Source organism: Saccoglossus kowalevskii, chromosome 5, assembly GCF_978046115.1.
Source record: "Saccoglossus kowalevskii chromosome 5, keSacKowa6.1, whole genome shotgun sequence".
Lineage (NCBI taxonomy): Eukaryota > Metazoa > Hemichordata > Enteropneusta > Harrimaniidae > Saccoglossus > Saccoglossus kowalevskii.
The window spans coordinates 39,987,025-39,999,007 of record NC_140645.1 but is presented as its reverse complement, the minus strand read 5'-3'; the positions used below and the strand labels follow the sequence as shown (position 1 = coordinate 39,999,007).

General features: G+C 34.3%; 1 protein-coding gene across 1 annotated transcript; it reads right to left on the bottom strand.

Moving 5' to 3' along the window:
* On the bottom strand, nt 1-3,667 carry LOC102801428 (NXPE family member 3-like). Its single transcript, XM_078006240.2, has 4 exons — nt 3,237-3,667; nt 2,301-2,846; nt 1,733-1,782; nt 1-1,358 (listed from the first exon to the last, which is right to left on the bottom strand). Exons 1-4 carry the CDS (start codon nt 3,665-3,667, stop codon nt 631-633), a joined length of 1,755 nt encoding a protein of 584 aa, XP_077862366.2. The 3' UTR covers nt 1-630.
* Between the last annotated feature and the right edge of the window lie 8,316 nt (nt 3,668-11,983).

The window sequence follows — 11,983 nt, the reverse complement described above, 5'->3', positions numbered from 1 at the left end:
TGACACAACTTGAATGCGTTTATATCCAGTAAAAAGTTGGTAAGTAATCACAAGTAAGCCTTATATTTAGCTGGGTCTACATCAGTTTTCAAATATATAATTACATGTGAAGTTGTCTCGAAGTAGCATAATTACTATTTTGCATTACACTCAGAAACCTTGGATTTGGGAACAACAACATATTCAACAAAACTGAAAACCACGCAACATGACTATCATGTGGAAAATATGTCTGTCATGTTATGGATTACACGCTTTTGAATACATTATAACATGGTAAAATATAAATTCAATCTTTAATATTAGCTTTCATGATTAAATCGGTAGAATTCGAATTTCCATCACCAGATCTGTCATCACCTTTCCATTGAAAAATGACAATTTTAATATTACGGTTGGAAGTTGTTTTGCTATTGTATTGTTGATTTAATTGAAAAGTGTGAAATATCCAAAGATCAACATTGATCATTTCTCCTCAAATAGGGTAATATAGTCTCCGCTAATTAACAAAGTTTTACCATCTATTGTTTTATGCATTGTTCTGATTATAGTTGGTACCGTTCAGTGTATAGTTTAACATTACATGATAGTAACTGTATTAGAAATAATGTTGATAAGATTAATTGGCTTTTATCCTTCTACTAATTCGGGGCATATATAGGAAAACATAAGCTGTACCTCTTGTTCGATTACATATTGAGACATGTGGACATTAGGCTTAGAAAAATGCGATAGACACATATCCCAAACTCCGAGAAAATGTACGCCTATGCCACTAAACACACTCCTTATCATACGATCCATGTCGTAGAATACCCAGTTACTACTGTGTAAACACTGATTTCCATTGACATTATCTCGAGCATGCGCGGACTTGAATATAACTACTGCTGTTGGACATCGCTTCAACAATCTTTGAACCGCAAATTTGGTTACAAACAGTCTGTCGATGTAGGAACGAAGTGACCAAGATGCATAATGAAACATTATATTCATCATTACCACATACTTTTTAGACGCACAATGCTCCTTAGTAATTCTGTCCAGGAATTCACTTTCAAAGGTAAAGTCCCAAAAATAAACTGGATTAGGCCCTACTGAAAAAAATCCTTTGCCTGAAATTATATCTGTGTGATTGTGGAACCAATTAAGTCGTTGTCTAATCTGAACGATGGTCGAGTCACCACATAATCGTATAGCCACGTTAGATAAGCATTTTCTAACCTGGACAGGAGTCCACTGTTGACTTTTGCATACTAATGAAACATATGTATTGTTATCTGACCAGTAACCATCGGAAATAGGAATCGGCAAGTCTGGGCCACATGGTGGAAGAGATGGTAACTTGAAAGATGAATCTAGAAGAAAATAAGCAATGATAATAATTAATTCCTTCTACTGGAAACATATATGATGAATAAACACTATATTTGGGCAAAGCAGCAAAAAAGGCTATCTATTGAGGTGAAAACAGTGTCTTTATTCTCTCCTGGTTTTTTCTTCTGCCTTTGAAGTCTACCAACCGATAGATTTCATCTCCACCAATTGCAAGATTATTCCAATTTCCCCTAGGTGGAAAGTATTCACAACTTAACTCACTAATATATATCACTAACTGTATCAACGTACGTTGTCAGGTGTAAAGTTTGCATTATCTGTAACACAATACAACAAGAGACGCTGGCACAGCAGACTTATGGTACAATTACAACAAGAACAATGTTATATACACCTGTTATTTTTATCGCCAGAGGAGTGCAGGCAAGTCGGGTTTGTTCTTTCCTAGACAGATAAAAAAAGAAGAATGTAACGGCACAATGACATAATCGTTTATATTGAGAGGAGGAATATTATTGATTACACAGAATCCTCCATGATTTGTACTGCAGTTTTTGGTAAGTAATGTGATGTACATGTATTTACTTACAAGACTACGTTTACAATATGAGATCGTAATATCAAACAAAGTTGAAATATAATTCAAACAGATATTAAACTAATGTGAAGTCGTGTCAACTTTAATCCATCTCATGATAGCCAATTTTACGGTTCATCGATTGAATACCTGCCACTAAAATTGCGATATTGACGACAGGCAACCATTGGAATAACCACGACACTCTTTATGAATGGGTAGTTATACTTTAACATACTTCCACGCAATGTTTGTGAATTGACATAATCGTAATCTAGTATAGAGTTGTTGATTAGCTATATAGTAATTCACCACTGTCCTATGAATATATTAAAACACATTGATGAAACTACAACATTCTTTATATCTATAATATATTACGTACCCTTTAAATAAGTGAGCAATTTTTCTCTTTTCCTGTTCTGCAACTTCTTCAAGAACAGCTATACCAGATGTAGCGTTCACAAGTTGTTGACAAGAAAAAGACTTCGGTTTATCACATATAAAAACAGTGCCGCCTAGTGAATTTTCATTTCCGTAAGTACATTTATCTGCCCACACTCCTTCACGAAGTAATGAACAAGCAGTAGTCTCTTTTTTGACACCATCGCCGAAATGACCCGTCCAGGGTATACGCTGTTCTTTTAGTCGTTCACTGTTGAAGTGTAGTATCAACTCTCTTGTGAACAACAAGTACACGGAAATATATGCATCTCCAGACCATGCAGCATAGAAATAGATAGAATATGTACCATTTCCATAGTCATATACTCTCCCTGCAGTGCTTTTCTGTAGCTGTGTATTTGACATGACAGCTTGGAACATATCTCCACCTTTGTTTCGTCTGTTGTCATATTTATCATATGTTTCTACGACTACATGTATATGATCGCCTTTTTTAAAGTGCAGTTCGTTTTCGTAAAAGTATGCCCTGCAAAACAATGAATAATTAAATAACGACATAGTACAAGGATATATTTCGTTATCAAAACAAGGATATATCTCGTTATCATTGAACATTGTCACACTTCAGAATAGAACTGTGGTAATTATTTACACTTTGTTTATATGTGTTTTATAGTCAAGTATGATGCAGTATATATTACATAATATGTATTTATATATGTTGTCTATTATGAGGCTACTTGCGATTATATGACGTATAGAATAATTTATGACATTAATTTATGTTTTATTATTTGTTTTACACTGATACCATATTAAGAAGTTTGATTTATTATGATGATTCTGTTTGATAACGGATTCTCATCAATCTATATTAACTGACGCAAAATAAAAAAAACTTAATAATATAACTCACCTACTTTTTTCCGTGGATGACATCCAAAAGGTTTCCTTACCAAGAATGAATGGCACACTGCTTTTCTTTTCTTCTGTTTTTAAATGACTATATGCATGTTCGTATTCCTCCACAATGCCCTTCCATTCAAGACCAAACCGTGTATATGCATCATATGGGTACATCAACTCGAGCTTTTGGGAAATTGGTAACTTTGTCTCCATTCTCTCATATAAAAGGGCAGAAAGGTACGTTTTCCCGGCGGGATTCATGGTCTGCTCCTCAATATATGAACTGCTTGTATTCCTTTTTTGCACATCATTTTTCTCATACAAAACTGGAACATACTGGACAGAGGTAACTGTTTTTGTATTGTTTGTGACATTGTCTGTAATCACTTTTCCAAGTCCTTGGGGTTCTGATGTACTATAGGATACATTGGTTCGTCTCATCACAAAGTTTGTCTCTGGTATATGACCAGTCTATTGATCAATAGATTAAATGGTTAGTTCATTCATTCAATAATTCATTAATTCAATAATTCAATAATTCAATAATTCATTCATTCATTCATTTATTCATTTCATAATGTGTCTAGATCACAGATCATGTTCTTTTTGTACTGATCAAGGCACATCTCTGAAAGGTAAGTGTAAAACATTATTTATACAAAGACAATACAATTTAATCACGTTACCAACTCTGTGAATAATCTATTAGTTCCGAATCCGATGATGAAAACTAGGACTAATCGGACCGATGAATACTTCGTGGTGAACATCATGCTTGGTGAGCTAAAGAGAAAGTGAAAACAAGAAACTGATAAATTGAAATGCTGGCGTTGGAATATTATTCCATGATTACATATATGGGGATTATGTTAAGTTAATATATCGCTGTTCAGACGTCATATAGTCTGCCAGACAAATTGCCGGGGTTGAAGATATCGATTGCAGTGCATTACTCAGATGTATATTATTATGTTATCAATGATATTCAGTATAAATGAAGGTTCCTGGTTCTTCGTGACCCTACCGTTCATTTTTATTTAGTTAGAATATATTGAATAATCACAATTAATAATTTGAGGCAATATTTATAGCTGAACAAAATTATTAATAACTAAAGAACACAAATGGTTTTAATATATTATACAATATTACACACTATGTAACTAGTGCGTCTCTCTAGACAAGATTTCATGCGTGTTTTGTATCGCTTTTATGAGATAATAAATGTCACATAAACTGTGCCTATTATGTAAAATATATCAATATAAAGTGTTAAGTTTTAGGTATAGCTTGCTAGGTATGCATGGTTAACAAACGTGTACTTTTCCTGTACTTTTCACAAACTGCTAACGAATAAAAACAGCTTTTATGCCACATTTATACCACGGGTTATCGGCTGTAAATTATTTTGTACACCTTGAACAAAGACTGATCATTGGGATATGATTTACGTTTTGTTGCTTTTTTTGGGGGGGTGGTGGTGCCGATATTAAGGCAGATATTTATGAGCCTGGGCACTTATATTCTGATACTGATATTAATACATATGTTGCATTCTCGCTTGAACGGCAGGCAACGTTGTACGTTTTATTTTAATTAGTTAAAAATTATGTGTTTTCCGCCTTTGATAAGCATATCTACGACACTGTGCACTGATAAAATAGAACTTTTTGTTATTCGGAGAAAAACAATATTTAAATATAACTAAGTAACGGTTGCCAGGGAGAGCGCCACCATTTTAAACCACGAATGAAAATGATATATGTATAGAACTAATGCTCCTATTATTACTCAAATCGAATACAGGTCTATTGCCTCCCTGTCGGATTCTGTATATGTGTATAATCTGTTCATGAAATCAACATTCGCAGGCGGACTATTTGGCAAGTATGAACGGCTGTAATGAAATCAAATAGCCAATTGAACCATGAGTTCATGGTTTCTGGAACAATAATAAAATTGTGCATGTTAATATTTCGCCTCAAAATAATGCCATACTGAAATACTGATTTTCAGTATTATGTAAAACTACATTTATTGTTATTCAATATCAATGGATATCGATTAAAGATCTACATTATAACGGTGATTTTCTGTGAGTTTGTCTATTCAAAAAATTAATTGGTTGTATCTGTCTAATTAACTTGTTTCAATACTTACCTGAAATAGCTGTTTCTCGCCTGAAATGTTGAAAGAAATCCTGGTCAATGAGGTATCCCAATAAAAATATGCACTCAGTTTGTAAAATCAGGTGGTGCAATGGGTACGTGTTCGAAGCCTGTGCTAGGACGCGACCATAATGCAGAGAGGTAGGGGAGCTTTATTATTACTCATACAGAGGTTTCTATGTTCATAAGTAAAAGCGAATAGATATTACGTAAGTATTTGGTATATCCACAGACAGTAGACAACGTATTGTTTTCTGGTGTATAATTCAGATCATTTATTCACAAGTGGTATATAATACAACGAATTTAAACGTTGATTATAATCACATCATATATTTGCTATGATATATAATAATCAATCAAAGGTGCTGTCTTTTGATTTTTTAATTCGTTGTATTCTGAAACAACAAAAAACGTGTCTTTTGATGAGAAATACAGTCCTATCTTACTAGCAATGTTGCAACAACAGTTCATAACTACTACAACTATTTTATTTATGCTCAAAGTTTTTAAAAGAACAATTTAAGTCCCATAGTTGTCACGCATCATAACAACTGTTCGTTCACACAGAAGGTTTGATTTGGTAGTAATGCATGATTTATGCAAGTTACGTCCTACAGTGTTGGTAGTGGCATTTAACAAATTGAACAATGATGAACCTCATTTTTTACCAATTTGTAATTACAATTTACTAATTTGTGTATTTATATAAAACACGATGAAATTGCGCATATGTGATTAATTATTTGAAAATGTGTATGAACGTTTGTTTTTTGTAGTATAACGTACATATGGAGTGTAGTTTATGTATTTATTAATATGAATATTATTTTCGTGACATACTATGTGTAATACTTTTACAATTACCATCTTATATATGTATAATTGTTTTCACACAAACTATTTGTATATGAAAACATAGTTAAATTATTGTATATAACAAATTACGAATTGTACTTATTTGTATATAAAGGAAACAACTAATTAAATTAAATGCAAAAAATAAAAGTTAAAAACAACAAAATTATATCCAGCATTGTTCTTATTGGCACATAATGTTCTGTGGTTATACAAATATCATGCTACTTGCACTGTATTCAGAATTTGTGTACGATAATCACACCTGGGATCGAATTTATTTACATATATGATTTTTTAACACAAAATAATTTACAGTTTATCAGGTATTTCCCACCTTCTATTATATGGCAATGAAAGCAAATAGACCATTTTCCGTTCACTGCGAGAATCACGCGTTATGCGTGAAATCGAATGTAAAAACAGGACAAACAAAGGTCATAGCGTCGTAGTGGCGTCAAACATCGCGTGGGATTCGACAAACGCGAAGTATTTTGGGGGATATTTCCATGCTTAATATTGTGCTGTCCACATTTGATGATAGGCAATTTTGATTAAGTAAGGGTATTCGGAAGCAATATTCCTCTGTCGAAGATCGGCCGGTCGATGTGAGTTACGAAATAAAGAAATTCGAGTTCAAAATCAAATCGTTCGATTTTTGCGGCAGACGTTCGACGCGCATTTTTCATACATCTCGCGAGATCTCACAATTGTACGGAAAATCCCCTATTCCGTGTTTTACTGGTGTATTTGGTTGTGCGTACCTTCTATTTTCGATTGCCAGTATATGGCAACTTAATCTGAATTTTTAATACTGTATTCATCTTGTTTATTTATAAAGTGCTATTCGTACGTAAGTTTGCATTTTCATGTTCTGTTTCAAATTACACTACTTCTCCTTCTCGTAAAGTTTTGTTAATTGATGTTTTTGTTTCCGATGTTGTCAAATTGTTGAGTTCATGTTTATATAATTTTAAATTGTGTTCAAGAGTTTTGACTCTGCTTGCTTAGTTTTCACCATGTCTTTGTAAGCGTAGAATGCTAATTTATATTTATCTATTTCTTTGTGGTGTAAATAGTAGTTTATTGCTGAGCTGTTGCCTTTACCAATGAGAAGTTCTATATCGAGCACCATTCTACATCTTATTTTATTGGATTTGTTTTCTGTATTTAAAATCCTGCGACATTTGTTAGTCTCTGTTTTATCCCACGTCTTTTTTTAAATATATATTCCATATTTTAATATTGTATGTCAATATTTTATTATTTTATGTTGTGTATATTCTTAATTGTATCATTGCTACTACGTGAGCTTTATCAGCTAACATATCTGCTGTGAGTGTTATTGGGCCATGTGATTTAAAAATAACTTTGAAATAGGTTATTGTTCCTTAATCCTAATTAGTTTTTATAATATTTAAATTGTAAATGAAATTGACAGAACATACTTTGCTTTAGTACCACATAGACCCATTATAATAAATAAAATAGTAACCTAAATATAATCTAAATATAATTTGTTTTCCTTTTATTTTGCAAATAGTTTAAAAAATTATTTCTGTTATATTCAAATTATTATATTAGTAATTTCAAAATTATTATGTAGAAATAGTTTAATTGGTTACTTTGAATCTGAATGAAATCAGCGGAAAGGCTGAATTCACTTGTCGAGATTCATTCACTGACGAATGGAGAACGCCAGGATAGCCTATTACATTGCCAGTTGACAGTGAAACGGCCACACAGCACTGTCATGTTGCCCCTAAACGTGACTACTTGCAATTTGAACATTCAAAAAAAGTGAGGAGAACAGCAATGACGACATTGTTCGTAACTGTCGGTTGACACAAAAATATATTAAAAATAAAAATAATAATTTGTTTGAAAAGGAGATGTATAAATTGAAAACGTAATTTTATTATAATAGTATACCATATAAACACATCATAGACACATGCATATGATGTGTTTTGCAGCAGCTGTCCTAACATCTGTAAGAAGCTAATTGTGAATCGATGCACGTTTCCCATTGTATCCAGCATAAATTTATTTTGTACTGTCCTCAGTGAATATGACACATTAACATATCAGTTGCTATTATTCTGGCCGTGTTTTGTTGAGTCAATTCAAGTCCGATCATGCATTTCAACATTTGTTGATGAACAAAATATTTTACTCACTTATTTGTGTGTTCTTGTGCTTCAATCTATCTTGTATTGTACTATAAATTCGTTATTTATTTACATTTTTGGAGACCATCTTTCATTTGTGACTAAAATAGACATTTTTCAGGAGTATCAAATTTTACGCCGTAAATAAGGAAGCAAATAGTAAGTGTGGGGTCAAATTACATATTTTGTTACACTAAATACTTCGTACACCATAACATGATGTTTGATATTACGATTTTAAATATGACAAAAAGGGAAGGAGCTGTTATGTTATTATATTTTTAACAGATATGCTGATTAATTTTCACGGCAGTAGATAAATTGTATTGGCTATAACCATGGAAGCTACTAACGGAAGAAGCCACGACGCCTCTCAAGTGGCCACTTAAGCCTCTTAACTGGCTTATTTCCTTTTGTTTCAACCTCGGTGTTTTAGGTGTGAAAGGTCAAATTACGCATTTCACAACCGAAAATTCAACAGATGAACGTTTGATTTCACAGATTTTATTATTAGTAACAATATTTCGAGCGTCTACAACTTCTATATTATTGCAGAGAACGTGTCTAGGCGTGCCCTTCTTTCGACACAATCTTTTCTGGTGGTGTTCGCCAACGCCCAGTGGTCGAAAATTTTTGAGCGTCAAACCCACGCACTGACGATGGTACCATTGAATAAAACAATCGTTATTGTCACAGGCAATCATTGATTCCGTCTCATCACCATTGCAAAGGCAAAAAGATTCACGATAGTTCATCAGTTCAATCGATGTTATATCTGCCAAACTTTCATTAAAATTCGCCAAGATCTCCGGAGGCAACAACATTCCAAATAGACGTCATTTTCAATCTTGTGCATGCGCAGTTCGTCTATTGCTACCGAACATGCTCGGAATATTACCGAATGCTCGAGCTTAGCGTAACACATTGTAAGAAGTGCCAAGAGCTAGCAAGTATTACCATTGTTTGTGAACAAACATTGACAAACGATCATAGGGTAAAGCTAAAACAATAGTTCCGTGGCTCCTTATGTTAGTACCTTCCATGGCATAACATACCACGTGACCAATTAGTGTACTGATAGATACGTGAATCTCAATACAGTTTGTACTTATTTCAGTTACTATAGTAATGTGTGGAATGCCATAAATATACAAATCAATGAACATGCAAGCATTATGATATCACGCTACAATAAAATCACAAGAAAAGCAGGACTATTTCACACGTTGAACCGACTTCTTTTTGATGAATGATATGTAGTTACCTTACACGGATCTATGTCATGCTCATTTCTAGACGATATCATTAACCCTTACTTTTTAACAAATCTATTTGTAATGTTTGGTATAACGTGATATTTCTGACTTATCTTTAAAACCACAAATCTGATTGCATTGAGATTAAATATATACGTACCTCGGGCTGATGTCTCTCGATTTATTAATTTTGTGACAATATCAATTATATAATTTTAATGAATATTTATGTCATTTTTTTACCAGTTCTTGAACATTGTGTGTGTCGCAGTGTAATGCCTTGTGTCAGTAGTGGGATTGTGATTCTGATTTTGGATTCTATTGTCAGTAATCCCCTGACTAAATTGACTGTTTCGGTAACTGCTCAGGTATAGAGAACGCGGTGTTGTCAGACCAGCGTGTACTGCTTGGTGGACATTAAATTTATTTATTTAATACTACTGAAACTTGATTTACACCTTTTCAAGCATGTATATTGTTAAAGATCTTAAAGAGTTAGTTAGAAAATTGGGGTATGAGGGGGAGAGCTGACTCAATTTATGAGGACAGAGCGTGAGAAGAGAGAGCGAGAGAGAAAGAGTGTGATGAGAGCAGCCAAACGTGAGGCTGAAAGGTTGAGAATTGAACATGAGGCAATGGAGAAAGAGAAAATAAGACAGCATAAACATGAAGTGTTAGAATAGTTAGCACAGTCTATTGTTAGTTCTAAGGGTCCAAAGCTATCATTGTTTGATGAGATTAGGGACGAGATGAACACATTTATTTGAGCGATTTGCTGCAACTCAGAAATGGTCGCGTGATAGTTGGGTTATGAATCTTAGTGCATTATTGACAGACACAGCTTTGTATGTGTTTTCTGCATTGCAATGCAATGTTGTAAAGGCAGCTTTGTTGAAGCGTTATGATATGAATGAAGAAGGTTATAGAAAGGAATTTCGAACGAGTAGGGCAGAAGGTGGAGAGCGCATTTCGCAATTTGCAGCTAGATTAAGTAGTTATTTTGACCGATGGATAGAGCTGTCTGAAGTTGATAGGAGTTTTGATGGAGCTGAGGACTGAGATGAGAGATGAGAGATGAGAGACCAAATTATGAGTACTTTTGGTAATGAGTTGTCTATTTTCAGTTACAGAAATGGCTGAATTAGGTGATAAGTTTGGAGATGCACGTAGACAGGTGGTAAAAACCTGAATTCTAGCCAGTTTCAAGGTGGTAGTCAGAGAGGTAGAAGACAGGGTCGATTTGGTCAGTCTAAGTCAAAGTCCGGCTGTTATATTCACTCTGTCACTCTGCTGTCAGTTGTCCTAAGCGTTATAAAAGTTTCAAGCCTCGGGTGAAGTCAGCTGCTATGTTGGCTTATGATTAAAATAGTAATGATTTGCAGGAAATCAGTGCTACTTGTGTAGTTCGTGAAATTACATATGCAAGTAGGCATCCATGTTTACGGGAACTACAGTGTAGTTCGGTTGTAGTACATAGAGAGCTGTTAGAGGATAGTCAATTGACTGGGGAGAGTCATACCTGGGTGATGATGAATGGTACATGTCGGAAAGCCCTAGTAGCTAGACTATATATAGATACACCCTTTTATGTTGGTGAGGTTAAGCCACTGTGTATGAGAACATCAGTGTATTGTAATGATAGCGACTTCACGTTTGCACATTCGACTCACACGTCGTTAGACTATTGTTTAGAATCAACAATTTGCATGTTTAGGGTTAAGATTATAAACATAGATTAGAGGAATTTGATAAATAAATTGTTTACTTGTTGTATTTAGTAGTGGCAACTTTGCAAGGCTTTTACCGTGAAACACATCCCTGTAATCATGTGAGCGTGCCAACGACTGCAGCGATTGGCTGGTCGCATGGTTACTCTGCCATGCCTTAGAGATTTCACTTTTAATATAGAGTCTGTAAACCTTTGTAAGAAGACTATAGGAGAGAATGGTGCAGCGAGGGGTTACTTCGACTGACTGCTTGTGTGGATAAAGCTGGACTATTTGTAATGAACGTATGTGTATTCATTTGCGCTGAATCTGATACCTCTACATGTAAGTGACATCAGCCAAGCTAGCCGAAGTTCCACAACGCAGTGTTCCTTACAGTATGATCTTATTATTGGTAATATTAGTGGAGTTAGGGAGGCCAAGGACACTGATATTTTTTGGAAGCTATGTTTAGCTTATGGGGTAGGGCATGGTAGGGTTAGTTCGCCCTCGGGTGATGAACATAGTACTCTTTCTAGTGATGAGACTAGTATGCCCTCTGGTGGTGAATGTTGTTGTTCTTAGGTAAGGAAGGTTG